Here is a 22,297-nt window from a genome sequence, read left to right on the forward strand (position 1 = left end):
TCAGTGCTTAAGAATCCGCCTACCAACACAGGAGACATGGGTTCGCGCCCTGGTCCAGGAAGATCCCACATGCCGCGGAGCAACTAAGCCCACGCGCCACAACTACTGAGCCTGCACTCTAGAGCCGTCGAGCCACAACTACTGAGCCTGCACACCTAGAGGCCATGCTCCCCAACATGAGAAGCCACTGCAATGAGAAGCCCGCGCACCGCAACGAAAAGTAGCCCCCGCTCGCCTCAACTAGAGAAAGCCAGCGCACAGCAACAAAGACCCAACTCAGCCAAAAATAAATAAATAGATAGATAGAAAGAAAGAAATGTAAAGGAATAAAAATAAGTCAAACATCCAAATAACTCTTAAAAAACCCAAAATCTGGAACATCCTACAAGACAACTGTAGAATCATTTCAATAAGTCAAGAGGGTGAGAGGAATAAAAAGATGGGGGGGACTGTTCTAGAGAAACTTAAAGAGACATAATCAAATGCAACTTATGAACCTTGTTTTAAATCCTAATTCAAACACGTCAAATAAAACAGCATTTCTGAGGCTATGAAAGATATCAGCATATGGAATAAGTAAACTATAATATTAAAGACTTGTGCATTTGGGGTGTGTGGAAGACAATGGTGCTGTGGTTATGCAGAAAAATGTCTATTTTTCAGAGATGCAACATAAAGTGAGATGTCACTGTGTGATTTGCTTTAAAACACCTCAGCTAACAAAACAGCCTAAATTTCTAAACACAGGAGAATAGCTGAATAAGCTATGCTATATCACACAATGGAATACTAGGCAGTCTCAAAAAAAAGAATGAGGAAGAGCCCTATGAAATGATATGAAGTGATATTCAGGATATATTAAGTTAAAAAAAAGAAAGTACAAAAAAAGTCTTTAGTACTTCTTTCATGTAAGAAAAAGGGACTATAATAAGAAAATTTATATGTATCAGCTCATTTGCACAAAAAAGAATTCCAAGAAGATAAAACCAGAAATAAATGATAATAAGATATTCTAGAGGACAAATGGCAACAAGCTGGAAAGAAAGTGAAAATGGGACCATGGTAGAAGGATAGGGAGGACGGACACTACTCTGAGTAAAGCTTTTTGTGTTATTTCTAACTCTTAGAAACATGCTAATTGTTTCACATAACCCCAAAATAAACTGATAATTAAAATCAACCAGGATATGGGGGGGTGGGATTCAAAATGGAACACAAACAGTAATAAGTATATTACAAATGCCACACTGCAATGGCTGGGAAAGAAAAGAAATTACCTAAATAAATTTGGAAAACAGTATTTTGACTATACTGACAGTATTTTCATAGTAGTGTATTCTAGACAATAAATTTGTTTCTCACAAGAGTAGAGGTTAGCAATTCTGAAATTCTTGTATACTAGAATTGAGCAAATAAGAAAATACATTGTGGACAATGAGAACCAGGTTTCTCACTATCACAGACTGGAAAAACAACCTACCAGACCAACGGTGTGGGGGGAGAAGACTATAACACACTTCTGTAAGCTGTGGATTGGAACTGGAGATATCAACATGAACTCTTTTTTTTTTTTTTTAATATGTAGATACAGATAGAAACACACACAACTAGGTGTATGTATATACATACATGTATTTCTTAACTCTGTCCACTGAGAGGACTTAAAAGCAATGAAAATCCAGCATGAACACACCAAGCTTCCAGATCTTAATTTCTCAATACCATTTTCCAATCAAAGGAGAACAGAGCCCCTCGGAGAAATGGTTGATTCTAAGGGTGAAGCAGAAGGACAAGTTGAATCTGGAACATCTTGTGCTATGAAGATAGTGAAAAAAAAAAAAAAAGGGTTTAAAAAATGATGAGGGCCTGTCAAAAGGACACAGGAGCAAACTTGAAGGAACTCCCAATGGCAAAATATGGGAAAACACTAAGCAAGAAATAATGACACTAATGGATTATAACCTACAGAATAAATGCCCAAGTCCGTACTAGTATAAATAACTGGATAAACGAATAAATAGGAAAGACAGGAAAGCTCTTCCTTAAGATGGAATTCTAACTGATAATGCATGTAATAGGAACAATGGGACTAGAAATATTGCCATTTGGCAAACACCACAGTAGTAACTGTTGCAGGCAAAAAGCATCAAAAAATGCTGAAAAGTATGATAAGAAACAGGATAACTGCATAGCTTCAAATATTTATTACAAGGGGGGGGAAAGTAAATACAAAAAAAAAAAAAAAAACCCAACCTGGCAGACAACACCATAAGCAAGTGATCAAATGTTACATCGCCAGTATCTCCATCATGTACCTGCTGATATGATGCCCACAGAAGAGCACAACATGACCTCTGTCATGCCAAAAATGTATAACCAATCACAAGAAAACATCAGACAAATCCTAAATGAGGGACATTCTACAAAATGGCCAGTAATCTTCAAAAGGTCAAGGTTACAAAGACAAAGACTGGTTAAATGTCCAGATTACAAAAGACTAAGGAAATAACAACTAAATGCGACATGGGATCCTAGTCCACAAAAAGGACTCTAGCGGGAAAACTGGAGAAATTCAAATATAGTCTACAGATTAGTTAATAGTATTGTATCAAGATACAATAATCTAAGATAACTATTCTATGATTACATAAAATATTAAGGGAAGTTAGGTAAAGGTAATACAAGAACTATACACTATTTTTGTAACATTTTTAAGTCTAATATTATTATTATTATTATTTTTTTTTTTTTTTTTTTTTTTTTTTTTTTTGCGGTACACAGGCCTCTCATTGTTGTGGCCTCTCTCGTTACAGAGCACAGGCTCTGGACACGCAGGCTCAGCGGCCATGGCTCACGGGCCCAGCCGCTCCGCGGCACGTGGGATCCTCCCGGACCGCGGCACGAACCCGTGTCCCCTGCATCGGCAGGCAGACTCTCAACCACTGCGCCACCAGGGAAGCCCTAAGTCTAATATTATTGATAACACTATTTTCTCTACTTTCATGTAGGCTGACATTTTCTCATAATAAGTCTTTTTTTTTTTTTTTTTTTTTGCGGTACGCAGGCCTCTCACTGCCGTGGACTCTCCCGTTGCGGAGCATAGGCTCCGGACGCGCAGGCTCAGCGGCCATGGCTCACGGGCCCAGCCGCTCCGCGGCATGTGGGATCTTCCCGGACCAGGGCACAAACCCGCGTCCCCTGCATCGGCAGGCAGACTCTCAACCACTGCACCACTAGGGAAGTCCTCATAATAAGTCTTTTAAACAAGGGGCACAAAGAACTAGAAAAGCAAAATACAATTGCTGATATTAAAAAAATCAACTGACTCAAACTGTAAAATTAGGCACAGCTGAAGAAAGAATTAATTATCTGGAAGGCACATGCAAAAACTAACCAGAAAGTGGCCTGGAGAGATAAAAAGATAGAAGATATGAAAGCAAGATTAAGAGGCAAGGAGCAGACAATTACATGGTCCACATACATCTAACAGGAGATCCAAAGGCAACTAAAGAGAATGAAGAGTAAGTAAGAAAATAATGGATAATAATTTTCTAGAATTAATAAATAACAATGATTACATTCTAGAAACAAGAGTTCTAAGCAGGATAAATAAAAACATAGCCACATCTAGACACAAAGTGAACAAAGCAGCAAAATGTCAAAATTTAAGGGATGGGGCTTCCTTGGTGGCACAGTGGTTAAGAATCCGCCTGCCAGTGCAGGGGACACGGGTTTGAGCCCTGGTCTGGGAAGATCCCACGTGCCTCGGAGCAACTGAGCCTGTGTGCCACAACTACTGAGCCTGCGCTCTAGAGCCCGTGAGCCACAACTACTGAGCCTGCATGCTAAACTACTGAAGCCTGTGCCTGCAACAAGGGAAGCCACTGCAATGAGAAGCCCACGCACCACAATAGAGTAGCCCCCACTCGCCACAACTAGAGAAAGCCCACGCACAGCAATGAAGACCCAATGCAGCCAAATATAAAATAAATTTAAAATTAATTAATTAATTGTTTTAAAATTGGGCTTTCCTGGTGGCCCAGTGGTTGGGAATCCGCCTGCCAATGCAGGGGACATGGGTTCGGGCCCTGGTCCGAGAGGATCCCGCGTGCCGCGGAGCAGTGGGGCCCGTGCGCCACAATTGCTGGGCCTGCGCTCTAGAGCCCGTGAGCCACAAGTGCTAAGGCCCACCCACCTGGAGTCCATGCTCCCCAACAGGAGGAGCCACCGCAATGAGCCCACTCACCTCAATGAAAGAAGGCCCACGTGTAGCAGCGAAGACCCAACGCAGCCAAAAATAAATTTTTTTTAAAAAATTAAGGGATGTTTAGGGACTCCCCTGGTGGCCCAGTGGTAAAGAATCCACCTTCCAATAAAGGGGACATAGGTTTGATCCCTATCCCACATGCTGTGGGGCAACTAAACCTGTGCACCACAACTACACAGCCCACACACCCTGGAGCCCACGTGCCACAACTTGAGAGAGAAAACCAGCAAGCCACAACTAGAGAGGAGCCTGGGCGCCGCAACTGGAAAGAAGTACAAGCAGACTGCGTGCCATAACGAAAAGGATACAGCTTGCCTCAACAAAGATCCCATGTGCCACACCTAAGACCCGACACAGCCAAAAATAAATAAATAAATAAGGGAAATAAATATTTTTTTTTAAATTAAGGCATGTTTAAGGGCTGCTTTTAAGCAACCAGAAAAAATAATAATAATAAATTACTTGCCAAGCCACAATAATTAGAAACAGCAGACTTCTCACAGCAACAATTAAAGTCATAATACCCTCGAAGGACTGAGTGCAAATAACTATCACAAAGAATTCTATAATCAAATAATTATCATTCCAAGAATAAGGACAAAATACATACATTTTCGACAAAGATCAAGGGTTTACCATCAACAGACGTCTGCTGAAAGGAATATTAAAGAACATACTGCAAGCAGAAGGAGGCTGAACACAAATGGATTAAGTGGGATGCAAAAAAATATAGTAAAATAAGAAATTAGTACAGTGAGTAAATCGAAAAACACAGAATTTATAAAATCCTCCTTTAAATAAAGCTACCATGTTGCATTTTTAAAGTAATTAAATGTGCAAAAGAACATGGCTTCAGCAAGATACCTTTTGTGATGAAAAAAGCACCAAACGTGGAACTGGAAAATCTCAACCAGGAATCTGACTTTCTCTTACTTTAGCCAAAGGCCTAAGTTTCTTCAGCCAAAAAGTGAAGGCACTTAGCTAGAAGATCCTTAAAATTCCCTACCAGTCCCAGGATATAATGGGCAGAAAATAGGCTTCCCCAATTGACCAGGACACTTTAAAAAATGTAAGTTATTGAGAGTTCAGAGCCAGATATTTCATACGCAGAACCAGTGCTTCAGGATATGGAGCTTTATGGATAACTGGCTATCTGCTTCTGTGCAAAAACTATGGAAATGGATATGATCTTAGGAAAAGAATATAGAATATGATGCATTTTAAACTTAAAGAGTTAAATAAAGAAAGGAAAAGGGTGGTCCAAGTGGTAGGAAAACCAACAATATAAAAATGAGAAAGTCTTAAGAGAAAATTTCTAAAAGGAATATGGTATCAATATCAAATGCTGCAAAAAAAAAATACTAGAGACAATCATTTTATTCCTACTTCAAAAATTAGCTATCACAGACTCCTCCTTCCAAAATCTTAAAGGTTCAATGACAGAAATACCAGGAGCAATCAAACTGTTTTGCTATAATTTCTAAAGAGCCAATCATACTGGAATACAGCAAGGGTAAGTAAGATCTCCAAAATGCAAAGAACTCAGTTAAAGGTATCTATTCTTTACTCTCATAAAATTTCATTGTTCATTGTTCTCCTTAAGGATAAATTAAAAAGGTCAATGCTGCAAGCAAGGATAGCTTTTAGCAAAGAAAGCTATTAAGAGACTGGGCTAGGTCATACTGCAAATACTCCCTTTCAATATTCCTTCAATAAAAGTGGGCCTTGGAGATACAGAACATAAAAATATCAGACCACATAAATCAAAACTCAATTTGAGATGTGATGTATATCACTAGATATAAAGAATTAAAAACTGGATGAGGGTTAAGATGTTTTTAAGAGGAAAGACCAACACTAACATTTAAGAATACATATAGGGCTTCCCTGGTGGCGCAGTGGTTGAGAGTCCGCCTGCCGATGCAGGGAACACGGGTTCGTGCCCCGGTCTGGGAAGATCCCACGTGCCGCGGAGCGGCTGGGCCCGTGAGCCATGGCCGCTGAGCCTGCGCGTCCGGAGCCTGCGCTCCGCAACGGGAGAGGCCACAACAGTGAGAGGCCCGCGTACCACAAAAAAAAAAAAAAAAAAAAAGAATACATATAAATATGCACACACATTTATTTAGTCTTTTTTAAATTGTTGAATTTTATTTTATTTATTTTTTTATACAGCAGGTTCTTACTAGTCATCAGTTTTATACACATCAGTGTATACATGTCAATCCCAATCACCCAATTCATCACATTTATTTATTCTTTAAAAAAAATGTTTTCACTTCCAAGGGCCTTGATTCCTATCCCAGAGGCTGGTAAAGCTAAACCTATTATCCAGATTTCCTGGATTAGTGGCTTTTCTTACACACACTCTTAATTTTTAGGTAATCTCAAAAACACCTATCTCCAAACATATCTGAGTATACACAGTCTGCCTAAATGTAATGGGCCACATTTTCCATTCTTCATACAAAAAGAATCTTTTGACATTTTAAAATATTTTTCGGTTTACATCAAGTGGAACTGGAAAAGGTTTAAACTAGAGGTGAAACAACCCTAAAAAAGTGTGATGACATATGCAATAAGGGCAGTAGAAACAAAATTTTAAGAAGAATCTGTTCTGCAGAAACACAATTCTAGGTGTAACAAACCTAAATTAGACTTGAATATGTAATTGTAAAATACAATTTTTAAAATTAGAGTACTTTCTTAGGGCTTCCCTGGTTGCACAGTGGTTAAGAATCTGCCTGCCAATGCAGGGGACACGGTTTTGAGCCCCAGTCCGGGAAGGTCCCACATGCCACGGAGCAACTAAGCCCATGTGCCACAACTACAGAGACTGCGTGCCACGACTACTGAAGCCCACGCGCCTAGAGCCCGTGCTCCGCAACAAGAGAAGCCACCGCAATGAGAAGCCTGCATACCACAACGAAGAGTAGTCCCCGCTTGTCGCAACTAGAAGAAAGCCTGCGCACAGCAACACAGCCAAAAATAAAAATAAATTAAAAATTAGAGTACTTTCTTTAAATGTCTGACTTTTAAAACTTAAATAATGTCAAAATTGAAAGGAACTCATCATTCTAGAGACGAGGAAATTGAGGTCCAAGAAAATGAAGTGACTTGCTTGGTAAATAACACAGCAAGATGTGACATGAAACATGCTCCAGTGAGTGTATTTTTATAAAATATGATCTTGAAAATTTCAAATGAAAAGACTAAAAATCTTAATTATGTTTTAAATTAACAATTGCAATCAAAGCCATAGTGATTTAGAATTCACAGGACCATACTAAAATTTACATTTGCTTAGAAAACAAATGTCCCTAACAAGGATAATTAATAGAATTATAAAAGAAAATATAAAGTCCAGCCACTCAGAAATATTTACTGAATACTTCCTATGTGGCAGGAACTATTTTAGTCACTTAGGATATACCAGTACAGAAAATACTTTTAAACATACTCAAGTTATGACAACTATACGTACATAATTGATAAGGAAATTAGAAATCATTCTTTTTCTACTAAACTAGTTCTACAAGCATTTTTAAAGCAGAACTTTTAGTGTTGTTAATATTATTCTTAACAATGATAAAAATGTACTTTTTAAAATATGTTATCATTCAAAGCTATTCATTATGAATTCACTTCAGACTGAATCACTAAAATTTAACTTTTTAAAAAACATCCAAAATGATTTGGAATATGAACAGATTCTTAACCAACAAAAGACCCTTAGAACTGCTTTATTTGTACCTGAAACAGCAGGTCCTGAACATCACTCAGATTAGTACAGTCACTGTGGATCAGATTAAGGAGTTCCACCATTAGGAGCAGCCACATAGGAATCACCTCTCATTATTAAGTAAGGATACTGCTTTCTATAACTATGGTTGTTCATTTCTGGAACAATTTCCATATATACACGTTTTCCTGCTCCTTATTCTGAATTCTACACTGCCAGTCACTCAAAAGAAAAAAAATCTCAGACTAACAGAGGCCAAATTTAGGGAGGGAAATAAAAATCTTCCTTCAATCTAGGCTAAATGGACTGACTGCACAAAGAACTCCATACATCCAAAAGCACACAGATTTCTGCACCAGTTCCCAGGGTTCAAACAATACCAGTCATTCAATAGCTTTCCTTTTACATAAGCTGCTGTGAGAGAGGCTCAGTCAGCGCTTCTGAACTTCATAACCCAGGATCCCAGAACTCTGATAAAGCCACCTTTTTCCTCAGCTCTGTTTTCATGTACCTTCTCTGGAAAGCAAACTTCATTTTTCCCCTAAAAAGTAAATCTGAAAATCATCTCTTCTGTTTGATAAGTGATATACTCGATCCAAAATTACTACTCCATTAAAACTAAAAGCATTAACATAAAACCTAAGATCAATACTGAAAAACTGTTTGATAAAATATATTTTTAAATGCATGAGTTTAAAATATAATTTTAAATACGCTTCATCATGCTAATTACCAAATGATGCCATTTGTCTGCATTCTATTTGCTTCCAGTTGCACCATTTAAAAAATAGCCATCTGACACAAAATAACTTTCAAAAAATTAAAAGAAATTTTAGAAGAACTGTTAAAGGGGGAGAAAGTGAATTTACACACACAAACACACTCAACACTAACTACAGACATCAAAAATAATGAAAGACATTTCTTTGAGTGTTTGACCCCACCCCCATTTAGGCCTCAGGAAAAATATACATATTCTTCACTGAACATCCCTTAGAAGCTTAAATAACAGTACTTTCTACCTTCAAAGCACATTATTATTGATTCTTCCAGTATCCTTTACCAGCTGAGTCTTTGGAAAATTCAAACTTTAAATATTAGTAAATATTCAAGCCACGGAAACGCTAATGCAAATACTTTTTAATCATACGGCAAACTTACTTCCTAAGACACTTATCAGACCTGCCACCAAGAAGTAAAACTCAGTTTTAGGGGACAAAATGAGAATGATTCACTTACTTATTAAATTATCAGCTCCTGAATAGTCAATAGTTGCCTATAAATTCATCTCCCTTGACTATGTACTATCACATAATCATTATCCCTTATAGAAATAAGATGCTACTGCAGAATTGTGATAATCTAGCTATTTTATCCACCCATCCTCCTTAAGAGTTCTGTGGCCCTTCAAATTCCTTTAACACTCTTTCCCTCTAAACATACATACTACATAATGCAAATAAACATGCTCTGAAAAAGGAAAAGTTCGCTCTCCTAATTTTCTCTCCTTAAATAAAACAGTAAATCCTTAAAGATATTCCCCCTCTCCCCAAGAAGAACACAAAAAGCAGAGCTCTGAACATACTAACCATTTAACAGATATTTGGGGAAATTTCCATCATCACCCTTAGAGTTATAAGATTGAATCTGTCAAAAATGGAAAAAAAAAAAAGAACTATTTATCTTTTCATCAACGTATTACTCCCTAATAACCACAGAAAGCACCAAAACCCTGTGTGTTCTGTGAAGCAGTAACCTCAGAAACATTTCAACACTCCCTGAGACTTAACGAACTTTGTTGGCAAACAGATTCCATTTCTCAAAAATACCTTGCAAGTTCTCAAGAAGCAAATTCTTCAATCAATACAGTTTACCGCACATTCAACATCTGTGACCTTCTCCTTGGGACACACAAACCTTTTTCCTACCACTAGAGTCAGTATAATATTTTCTGATGCTTTATTAAAAGACCATCTGACTTTAGCAGATACCTCTTAATGCCCCTCTAAAAATACATTTTTATATATTATATAAAGTATACATAATATATATGTTTTCTAGAACTTCTCACCCTAAAATTTCACTCACCATTGCCCATGATATCTTTTATAGTCAGAAAAGACTTTTCATTTTCCTATAACATTGTATCTTCTTTAACTTTTGTCACCAAAAAGGGCCTGATATCAAGAGAAATGAGCATATACAAACCTTTCATTTTTCCCGAATTTCAATTTATTACATAATATTAATCCACTGCCTTCTATCAATGAGTTTTAAAGCATTCCAACATACTTGAAAGTCAAAGAAAATGAAGTACTAAAAGAGTTATTCACAGGTTATTTATCTTTAGATTTTAAACAATTATTAGTAACTCATTTCAGGTTCATGTTTAGTTATGTATACCTAGCCTAGCCATGACAGACTCTGGCATGACAATGTATTCAATAGATAAATAGCAAGGAACTGTATATGCCAGGACTGAAACACAGTAACAGAGAAGCACCTGGGGACACAGTTCACATTTTACAGTAAGATCTGCCCATAGCTTTAAGTTTCTCTTCTATTAGAAAATAAACTTTTGGACTTCCCTGGTGGTCCAGTGGTTAAGACTCCTTGCTTGCACTGCAGGGGGCGCGGGTTTGATCCCTGGTTGGGGAAGTTCCACATGTTATGTGCCGGTGAAGCCAAAATAATAATAATAATAATAGGGTACCATGGTCTCCCTATACATTGTGTTGCCCAAATTAGAGACAGCTTTCTGAAAATCAGTGGTTCTGTAGAGAATATCTGCACTAAAAATATATATATAATAAAAACACAAATATTTAGGAAGAAAATAAATGCTTATGGCAAATACATGTTTAGCTAACTAAAAATGAGTTATTTAACAACCTAATTTTTACTTTTCATTCAACACTGACATATTAAAAAAAATCAGTTTAATATAAAAAACACCAGCATTACAAAACAATTGTGTATATAATAAAAGGTATAAGATTCAGAAGATTTTTTATATAATCTTGAGCTATCAAATACTACTCATTATCATTCCTTCTTCTCCGCCTTCTGAGTATCCTCTCGTAATTATAAAAAATAAATGCAGAAAAAAACCCGAAAACTATAAACATGGCTATCCCCTAAGGGATACTAGAAACACAAAACTATTTACAGACACACCTCACTTTCAGAACATGACCTAACTTCCCACATTCAAATCTACTTGACAAAGAAGCCCAAAGAATCTAAAACTGGGGTCTGATGTTTCTTTTCTCTTGGAGGTAAGGGGTGCCTATGCTAATGGAGAGAAAACAGCCAGGAGAAGGAGATACAATAACCTTTGTACATGATGCAAAACTTACCCACTTGAAGGATCTAAGGCAATAGCTCTAGGTTGATCCAACTCTTGCCAAAATAAAACTTTTCGTAAAGATCCATCTAAATTAGAAACTTCAATACGATTAGTTTCAGAATCTGTCCAGTACAATTTTTCTCCAAGCCAATCACATGCCAGCCCATCAGGGGACAATAATCCAGAAACAACAACATTCTGTACACTCTCAGTTTTGTTGAACTCTGTTCGTTTAATGGCTTCTTCGCTGACATCACTCCAGTATATCAAGCCATGACCAAACACAAAGTCCACCGCAGCTGCATCCTCCAAGCCTCCAACTACAATCGTAGCATTCTCTTTGCCATTTGCAGCATCAACCAATCGCAAGTCCCGTCTGTTAGCATAAAGCAACAAAGGGGCCGCTAGAACAAAAAAAGAAAAATATGTAAGTCAAAACAAAGGAAATGTCTTGGTTCCTATAAATTGAGTTTCAAATCAGTGTTAGTGAGCAAACACTATCAAAAATAAAGAGTAAATAAATGTACAGAAAACTGTCAAAATCTTTTCACAAAGCATTATTTTTGCATCATTTTAAATATAAAAAGAGTTGCAAGAGGGGAAATTAATTCTACCAGGACAGTCTTTTCTTGTTAAAATGTCTATCAGATAAAATTTTTTAAAGTTCCAAGAACTGGCAAGGATATGGAGCCAGTGGACCACTCATACTCTCCTGGAGGGGGTGCGGGGGCTGTGAAAAGGTACAGCATTTTTGGAAAGCAGTTTGGCAGTTTCTTAAAAGACTAGATATTTACTTCAGAGAAATAAAAGTATATGTCAATACAAAGACCTGTGCATGATGTTCACAGCAGCTTTTTTGTAATAACCCAAACTGGAACCAACCCAAATGTCATCAACAGACAGGATGAACAAACAGTGATATATCCATACAATAAAAAGTAATGGGGACCAAGACTGAACCATGAAGAAATAGAAAATATGAACAGACCAACACAAGTAATGAAATTGAAACTGAGATTAAAAATCTTCCAACAAACAAAAGTCCAGGACCAGATGGCTTCACAGGTGAATTCTATCCAACATTCAGAGAAGAGCTAACACCCATCCTTCTCAAACTCTTCCAAAAAATTGCAGAGGAAGGAACACTCCCGAACTCATTCTATGAGGCCACCATCACCCTGATACCAAAACCAGACAAAGATACTACAAAAAAAAGAAAATTACAGACCAGTATCACTGATGAATACAGATGCAAAAATCCTCCACAAAATACTAGCAAACAGAATCCAACAACACATGAAAAGGATCATACACCATGATCAGTGGGATTTATCCCAGGGATGCAAGGATTCTTCAATATACGCAATTCAATCAATGTGATACACCATATTAACAAACTGAAGAATAAAAACCATATGATATCTCAATAGATGCAGAAAAAGCTTTTGACAAAATTCAACACCCATTTAAGATAAAAACTTTCCAGAAAGTGGGCACAGAGGGAACCTACCTCAACATAATAAAGGCCATATATGACAAACCCACAGCAAGCATCATACTCAATGGTGAAAAACTGAAAACATTTCCACTAAGATCAGGAACAAGACAAGTATATCCACTCTCACCACTATTATTCAACATAGTTTTGGAAGTCCTAGCCCCAACAATCAGAGAAGAAAAAGAAATAAAAGGAATACAAATTGGAAAAGAAGAAGTAAAACTGTCACTGTTTGCAGATGACATGATACTGTACATAGAGAATCCTAAAGATGCCACCAGAAAACTACTACAGCTAATCAATGAATCTGGTAAAGTTGCAGGATACAAAATTAATGCACCGAAATCGCTTGCATTCCTATACACTAATGATGAAAAATGTGAGAGTGAAATTATGAAAACACTCCCATTTACCATTGCAACAAAAAGAATAAAATACCTAGGAATAAATCTACCTAGGGAGACAAAAGACCTGTATGCAGAAAACTATAAGACACTGATGAAAGAAAGTAAAGTTGATACCAACAGGTGGAGAGCTATACCATGGTCTTGGATTGGAAGAATCAATATTATGAAAATGACTATACTACCCAAAGCAATCTACAGATTCAATGCAATCCCTATGAAATTACCAATGGCATTTATTATGGAACTAAAAAAAAAAAATCTTAAAATTTGTATGGAGACACAAAAGACCCCGAATAACCAAAGCAGTCTTGAGGGGAAAAAACGGAGCGGGAGGAATCAGACTCCCTGACTTCAGACTATACTACAAAGCTACAATAATTAAGACAATATGGTACTGGCACAAAAACAGAAACATAGATCAATGGAACAAGAGAGAAAGCCCAGAGATAAACCCACGCACCTATGGTCAACTAATCTATGACAAAAGAGGCAAGCATACACAATGGAGAAAAGACAGTCTCTTCAATATGTGGTGCTGGTAAAACTGGACAGCTACAAGTAAAAGAATGAAATTAGAACATTCCCTAACACCATACACAAAAATAAACTCAAAATGGATTAGAGACCTAAACGTAAGACCAGACACTATAAAACTCTTAGAGGAAAACATAGGAAGAACACTCTGACATAAATCACAGCAAGATCTTTTTTGATCCACCTCCTAGAGTAATGGAAATAAAAACAAAAATAAACAAATGGGACCTAATGAAACTTCGAAGCTTTTGCACACCAAAGGAAACCATAAACAAGATGACAAAAACCCCTCAGAATGGGAGAAAGTATTTGCAAATGCATCAAGGGACAAAGGATTAACCTCCAAAATATATAAACAACTCATTCAGCTCAATATCAGCAAACAAACAACCCAATCCAAAAATGGGCAGAAGACCTAAACAGACATTTCTCCAAAGATATACAGGTGGCCAAGAGGCACATGAAAAGCTTCTCAACATCACTAATTATTAGAGAAATGCAAATCAAAACTACAATGAGGTCTCACCTCACACCAGTTAGAATAGGCATCATCAGAAAATCTACAAACAACAAATGCTGGAGAGGGTGTGGAGAAAAGGGAACCCTGTTGCACTGTTGGTGGGAATGTGAATTGATACAGCCACTATGGAGAACAGTATGGAGGTTCCTTAAAATACTAAAAATAGAATTACCATATGATCCAGCAATCCCACTACTGGGCATACATCCAGAGAAAACCATAATTCAAAATGACACATGCACCCCAATGTTCACTGCAGCACTATTTACAATAGTCATGTCCTGGAAACAACCCAAATGCCCATCGACAGACAAATGGATAAAGAAGATGTGGTACATATATAGGATGGAATATCACTCAGCAATAAAAAGGAACGAAATTGGGTCATTTGTAGAGATGTGGATGGATCTAGAGACTGTCAAACAGAGTGAAATAAGACAGAAAGAGAAAAACAAATACATATATTAACGCATGTATGTGGAACCTAGAAAAATGGTACAGATGAACCAGTCTGCAGGACAGAAACTCAGACACAGATGTAGAGAACAAACGTATGGACACTAAAGGGGGAAAGCGGCGGGTGGTGGTGTGATGAATTGGGAGATTGGGATTGACATGTATACACTGATGTGTATAAAATGCATAATTAATAAAAATCTGCTGTATAAAAAAATAAAATTAATTTCAAAAAAAAAAAGTAATGGGGACTTCCCTGGTGGTGCAGTGGTTAAGAATCTGCCTGCCAATGCAGGGGACACAGCTTTGAGCTCTGATCCAGGGAAATCCCACATGCCGCGGAGCAACTAAGCCTGTGCACCACAACCACTGAGCCTGTGCTCTAGAGCCCACAAGCCACAACTACTGAGCCCGCATGCCACAACTACTGAAGCCCACGTGCCTAGAGCTCGTGCTCCACAACAAGAGAAGCCACCGCAATGAGAAGCCCGCACACCACAACGAGGCGTAGCCCCTGCCAGCCGCAACTAGAGAAAGCCTGCACACAGCAACTAAGACCCAATGCGGCCAAACATAAATTAAAAAAAAAAAAAAAAGTAATAAACTATTGGGAATTCCTGGCAGTCCAGTGGTTAAGACTCCACGCTTCCACTACAGGGGGCACGGGTTCAATCCCCAGTCAGGACACTAAAATCCTGTGTGCCACACGGCATGCCAAAAAAAAAAGTAATGAACTATTTGTTTATGTAATTTGGGTGAATCTCAAAATAACTATGCAGAATAAGTCAGAAAAAAAGTGTATATATTGCATACTACATTTATATAAAATTTTACAAAATACAGATTAATCTATTGTAACAAAAAGCAGATAGATCAGTGGTTGTCTGGAGGTGGGGAGAGAGGGTGGAAAAGAAGAGGAGGAGGGATGATAAAGGGGCATGAGGAAACTTTTGTAGGTGATGGCTAGATCATACTGTGACAACGGTTCCCGAAGTGCATACATATGTCAAAACTTATTAAATTTTAAACTTTACATATGTGTAATTTATTGAATTATCAATTATACCTTAATAAAACAATCTGGCAGATATAGTTCTTAATGCAACTATTTTTATTGTTTTATATCATTATTAGAATGATCTTTGGATAAGACCTAAAACCAAAACTAAATATAAAGCCTATCCGAAAGAGATATTTAACTCTGAGAAAGCTGAAGCTATTAGGACTGAAGTAGTATAAATGCTTTTTTTTTTCTTACCCAAAATATGCGTTTTAGTTTTTTTAAAGCATTTATTCCAAGCTTCTGACATCTACTTTCCTGATATCAACAGTAATTAAAGATCTACAGCACCACTATCCAACAGAAATTTCTATGATGATAGAAGTGTTCTCTCCACTGTGCAATACAATAGCCACTGGCCACATGTGGCTATGGAGCACTTAAAAGATGGCTAGTATGACTAAGAAAATAAATTTTTAATTTTATTTAATCTTAACTCATTTAAATTTAAGTAGACAAGTGGTCGTATGGATAGCACAGATCTAAAGGCTGAAATGAAGAACCAGACGAGGCAGCAAAAATAAGACCAGAGTGGGGCTTCCCTGGTGGCGCAGTGGTTGAGAATCTGCCTGCCAATGCAGGGGACAAGGGTTCGAGCCCTGGTCTGGGAAGATCCCACATGCCGCGGGGCAACTAGGCCCGTGAGCCACAACTACTGAGCCTGCGCGTCTAGAGCCTGTGCTCCGCAACAAGAGAGGCCACGATAGTGAGAGGCCCGCGCACCGCGATGAAGAGTAGCCCCCGCTCGCCTCAACTAGAGAAAGCCCTTGCCCAGAAACGAAGACCCAAGACGCCCAAAAATAAATAAATTTTTTAAAAATTTAAAAAATAAAAATAAATTTATATTTTTTACAAAAGACCAGAGTTACGATGCAATAATCTACATGATCTTCTCTCACAATTACTTACTAAAGGTCTAAAACAGTCATCCAAAGCCAAGACCAAGTGCCACTGAAAACTAACCACTCCCTCTTTAAGAAACTAATTTTTAAAAAAATTAAGGTGCTCAAAAACAGTAAAGAAAAAAGTGATGTTTAAGCCAGTTTATGGGTTGTATCTGCCAAATGGAGTTATGAAGTCCACTATTTTCATCAGTAAGCATAACATGAACTTCCCTTCTAACTAAGCTTAAGTCCAACTTTCTTAGTCAAAAACAGATGGGCGGACAGCCTTTTAAAAAAGTGACTAAGAACCCTTTCTGCTTATTCTGCATACCTACAGCTGCTATTGGAAAATTAGTAAATTTCCCTCACAGATTCACTTTCAGCTGATTTCAGGCCTTCATACATCACACTGATTTATCAGTCCACATAGTGTTCACTGCACTATCTTATACTGAGCCCCTCATATTATGTGCCAATTATAAAAATCAGAAGAAAGGTCAGTATTAGTTAAGGGTACAATGTTAAGTGCTGCATAAGGCTAAGAAATAGCCCCAGAGCATTTACAATTTAAAATCCAAGAGTGATAATAATCTGATATTTATTGGGCACCTTTCTTTATGGTACTTTCCTTGGAAAACTATACTAAATCTGTATATGACATTAAGTGGCAACTAAATGTCTCTTATGGCTTTCAAGTCAAACATTAACATTTCTACTAAATATGTGGTCTACAAAATCCAAAGAACCTTTCTGCTCATTTAAGGCCTCACAAGCCTTAAGAGTACCCAAAAACGGGGGGGAGGGGGGTGGGTGAGTGGGTGTGAACGAGTTAATTTAAGATAGCAGTAGTGATTATAATTGAGGATTTCTAAAGGACTAGACATAAACCTATACACACTATTAAAAAGAAATCCCAGAGTTCATCCCGTCCAACCACCCTTCTGATACTTCAATACTTTCTACCATATTGTCACCAATATCTACTTAGCAATATATTAAATGGGACCTCTGAAAGGTATAATTTGATTTGTAATACTGTTTTAATCTACTAAAGAAATACACTGGATCCACACACACTTGCCCCTAGTTGTAGCGTATGTGCCATGCACTCAGTATCTTCCACTCCAAAGCACTTACCTTCAGATTTCCTAATACACAGATAACCCAAATAACCACCACCATATCTCTTTAGTGAACCTTCACAGGTGCTTAGAAATCCTTATTTTCCTTTATTAACTTCCTATCTTTCCCTAGTACCTTTCTGAACTTTTTCTGCTTTCCTGAAGACAAATTCCATGCTTTGAATCCTTCATCCCAGATCATCTCACAAAGTAATCTCAGTGAAGCAGGAAGCAAGGTAAATTTCATACATCCCCCAACATCTTACTTTAAACTTCTCAAAAATCTCTTTATATACCACCCATCCTCCTCTGTTTTGTCCTCAGTCTCAAATGACAAGTTTGCCCTTCCTCCTTTCTTAGTCTATACCTATGTTTGGTAAGTGCGAGGGAAGATTTGAAACTAAAAGGCAGATGAAGCATGATCAGAGGAGTAATAGTATAGTATAGTATGCAGAACATTCTACATAGGTGGGGATACGGTCAACATTTTTGAATGCCGCGGAGAAGAATAAGGACTGAGAAAAGGCCAGCTGGATTTGGTTATGAAGATCTGGAGAAAGCAGTTTCAGTTGAGTGATAGGTGGGATGGGAAGTTAGACTAAAGGAGTTAATAACTAATGGGTGGTTATAAGAAGTGTATACCAATACTGTAAAGTTTTGTGATTAATATTATTGTTCTCTTGGTGGCAGCAAGGTTAGTTTTATTAAAACAAAGTTTGTTGAGAGCAGAGACCTGGCAGGAGCCATTGGAGACTCAAGAAACAGGACAGTGAGATGGCCAACAAGAAGTTATATGCATAGAACTGAAGCTTAGGCTGGAGATGATGACTTGAAAATTACCTGAACAGAGCTGCTGGTTGACCAGGTGAACCTGGATCATCTTCTCTTCTGCACTCTCTTACTTAGCGAACAACACAGAGTGTAGGTGAGAAAATTACCTAAGTTGGCCGTCCCTTCCTGCCATAAAATTAAATTCATCACCTTTCCCCCAAAGAAAACCCTCAAGAGTCAATGGTACCACAATTTTCCTAATCCTACTGGTGTGCCATGGAGCCATCCTTGACCCCCACCTTTTTCCCCCCACCTGCCAATCACTCACTGTCTTGTTGATTCTCCTTTAGCACGCCCTTAAATCTGCCTCTTCTTTTCCATTTTTTAGAACCACTATCCTACTCTAGATCTTCATAACCTCAGGCCTAAACTACCTCAATAGTAAATGATCTCAACACTCTGCCTTCCCTTTTCTACTTCTAATACTTCCACTTTATCCAACTCAAAAAGGTTTCTGATTTCCTGTGCCTAAAATTAAAAAGCCTCAATACCTCAGGCCTCCACCGGGTGCTTTCTGCCTATGACTCTAACTTACCTTTTACAGTCTCTGAGTCATACAAACTAGTTTTTAATACAAAACTGTGAGCACATCATACTCCATCACCACAGTGTATTCATTTTCCTGCACGCTCCGTATTCTCTAACCTTATCCAGCAAGCAGATCCTTCAAGGCCAGATTCAAACCTTATCTATTCCAAGAATCTTTCCAATTGCCTCAGCTTTCCTTCTTTGCACCCTTACAGTCTTTACCACTTATCTGATATTAGCATTTTTTTAGGTATATTTCCTTTTTCAACTAGGACCTCTGCCACTTGGGAACAGGAGCCATACCTTTTAACTACTTTGGGGAATCCCTAACACAGTTCACCGTATGACAGTCATATAAAAAACATGTATTAATATTTAAAAGGAATTTTTTAGAACGTGATCTAAAAACATACTTGTCATAAACCCTAAATGATTTTACATTAAGTACTGGCCAAATGTATACAAATGGCCAACTTACACACTGACTTGGCCTGACCAGATCAGTCAGGCTTCTGTGCCCTAAACCTTGGCTAGCTCTAACCTTAAGCAAGCCGATCCAGAACAGCCTCTCTTAAGGACTCATTTGAAGTATCAGCTGACCATACACACAAAAAAAACCTCCTGTTAAAACTGCCGTGGGGGGTCATGTCATCTGCTAACCTCTACCTACTTGTCCCACTTTCCCACAAAGATCCTGCTGGCACTATTCATTTCTATATACAAGAGTAAAGCCTTTTGGGGTTTGATTCTGAGACACCTGCATACCTTGTGGTCATTCTCCTTATCGCAAAAGTCTTTTTGAATAAAGACTCGCCTTACCAAGCAAGAATTTATTTGTATTTGACATCTGTATAGTGAGTGACATGACTTGGATGGGTATTGACCTCACCTATGGACCCATGCCATCCCCACCTCAATAATGACACTTTGTGAGTCATTTAAACTTCTCCCCTGCTCAGAGATTCAGGGATCTTTCCTTGAGTTCAACTCTTTAACCAGTGCTTCAGACATCTTATCTACTGCAACATGGTAAGAAGTCACCTTGATATTTTCCAGCAAAGAATTTTTTTCTTTGACTCTCTGAGTAGACAATCACACCCTAACTCTTGAGGGGGAATATTCCCAGCTCCTCTGTGAGGCCTCTTCTAACTTCCCTAACTCCTATAACGGAGATTACACAAGGGAATTTCCTTGGCTTTTCACAAGAGGAATACCCTTTCCCAGCTCCTTTAAATTCTTACGTCTTCATCATCAAAAAATCTACAAACAATAAATGCTAGAGACAGTGTGAAGAAAAGGGAACCCTCTTGCACTGTTGGTGGGAATGTAAATTGATACAACCACTATAGAGAACAGTATGGAGGTTCCTTAAAACACTAAAAATACAACTACCATACGACCCAGCAATCCCACTACTGGGCATATACCCTGAGAAAACCATAATTCAAAAAGAGTCATGTACCACAATGTTCACTGCAGCTCTATTTACAATAGCCAGGACATGGAAGCAACCTAAGTCCATCAACAGAGGACTGGATAAAGAAGATGTGGCACAGATATACCATGGAATATTACTCAGCCGTAAAAAGAAATGAAATTGAGTTATTTGTAGTGAGGTGGATGGACCCTGAGTCTGTCATACAGAGTGAAGTTAAGTCAGAAAAAGAAAAACAAATACCATACGCTAACACATATATATGGAATTTTTTTTTTTTAATGGTTACGAAGAACCTAGGGGCAGGATAGGAATAAAGACGCAGACTTAGAAAATGGACTTGAAGACACGGGGAGGGGGGAAGGGTAAGCCGGGACGAAGTGAGAGAGTGGCAATGGACTTACATACACTACCAAATGGAGAATAGATGGCTAATGGGAAGCAGCCGCATGGCACAGGGAGATCAGCTCAGTGCTTTGTGACACCTAGAGGGGTGGGATAGGGAGGGTGGGAGGGAGACGCAAGAGGGAGGAGATATGGGGATATATGTATAGCTGATATTATACTCTAATAAAGATGTAAAAAAAAAAGAAAAAGAAAAAAAATTCTTATATCTTGTTTAATTATCTAATCCAACAGGTAACTGTCACTCCATTGAGCGCCCTCCATCTTCTCCCACTGACCACATGCTTCACCATTACAGCCCTAATTCAGCCCAGTATCTTCAAAAATGGCAAAACTTTACTAAAGACAATTTAGAACTTCAATGTCCTCCTTGGGAAATGGGATCTCCCTAAAACCTCTCCTTTCCCCTCACCATCTCTCTTCCTTCCTCCATTTTACCAACCTCAACCTTCCCTTAAATCCTTTATCTATCCTCCTTTAATACCACAATCTCCTCCACCCCTCTATCCATCCTGCCAGACCTTTCCCTTCTTACTCCAACCCCTCAATTTCCTGTAGTCACTAGCACTTTAAGGTTCCCTTTTCCCCCCTAGGGATTCATGAGGGGCTCAGGGACCTGAAGTTAAAAATACAAATTGGAAACAGGCTGGATCTTTTATCCACTCAAATGAGCTTCTGAGACACCCAGACAGCCCTTGGTCTCTCTTTGGTCCCTCACTCAAACTGTAGTCCACAGCCTCCATAAGATTACATGTCAGGGCAAAGGAAATCTGAAAAGTCTCCTCCACAAATAATGGTGGGAAGACTTTAGCCTTCATGGTGACTGGGTAGGTAACCTCCACCTGCCCTATCTGCCAGAAACACAAAGATAAAGGAAGGATAAGAACTAGCTCTTCTACATAAACCATCAGTGAGCTGAAACTTTCAAACTGACGCTATAAGCTATTTGCATGTTTTATGTACATATGTATGTATGTTATATATGTATATAAAATACTTCCCTACCTTCAGATGGTATTGTTAAGTATAATTTTAGATTATGAAATCCCTGGAAGGAGTTCTATTCTGATTAGCCTGAAGATAAATAGGCGCTCACAGGTTCTTTTTGGAGTGATGAAAATGTTTTAAAACTGACTGTGGTGATGGTGGCACAACTCTGTAAATAGACTAAAAACTACTGAACTGTACTGTACGCGTGACATGGGTGAATTGTATGGTATGTGAATATCTCAATAGAGCTGTTAAAATCACAACAAAAAGTGC

The 22,297-nt window shown here is 38.2% G+C and overlaps 1 protein-coding gene across 2 annotated transcripts in view; it reads right to left on the reverse strand.

Moving 5' to 3' along the window:
* LRP6 (LDL receptor related protein 6) overlaps window positions 1-22,297 on the reverse strand; it is a 181,320-nt gene that overhangs the window by 147,894 nt on the left and 11,129 nt on the right. Inside the window, exon 2 of one of the 2 annotated variants that reach the window (XM_059082624.2) lies at window positions 11,366-11,759. The exons of the other annotated variant lie outside the window; for it this stretch is intronic. Coding sequence (XP_058938607.1) covers window positions 11,366-11,759 — 394 coding nt within the window. The remainder of the gene's footprint in view (window positions 1-11,365; window positions 11,760-22,297) is intronic. 2 annotated transcript variants of the gene reach the window in all.

Source organism: Kogia breviceps, chromosome 12 (assembly GCF_026419965.1).
Source record: "Kogia breviceps isolate mKogBre1 chromosome 12, mKogBre1 haplotype 1, whole genome shotgun sequence".
NCBI classification, from domain to species: domain Eukaryota; kingdom Metazoa; phylum Chordata; class Mammalia; order Artiodactyla; family Physeteridae; genus Kogia; species Kogia breviceps.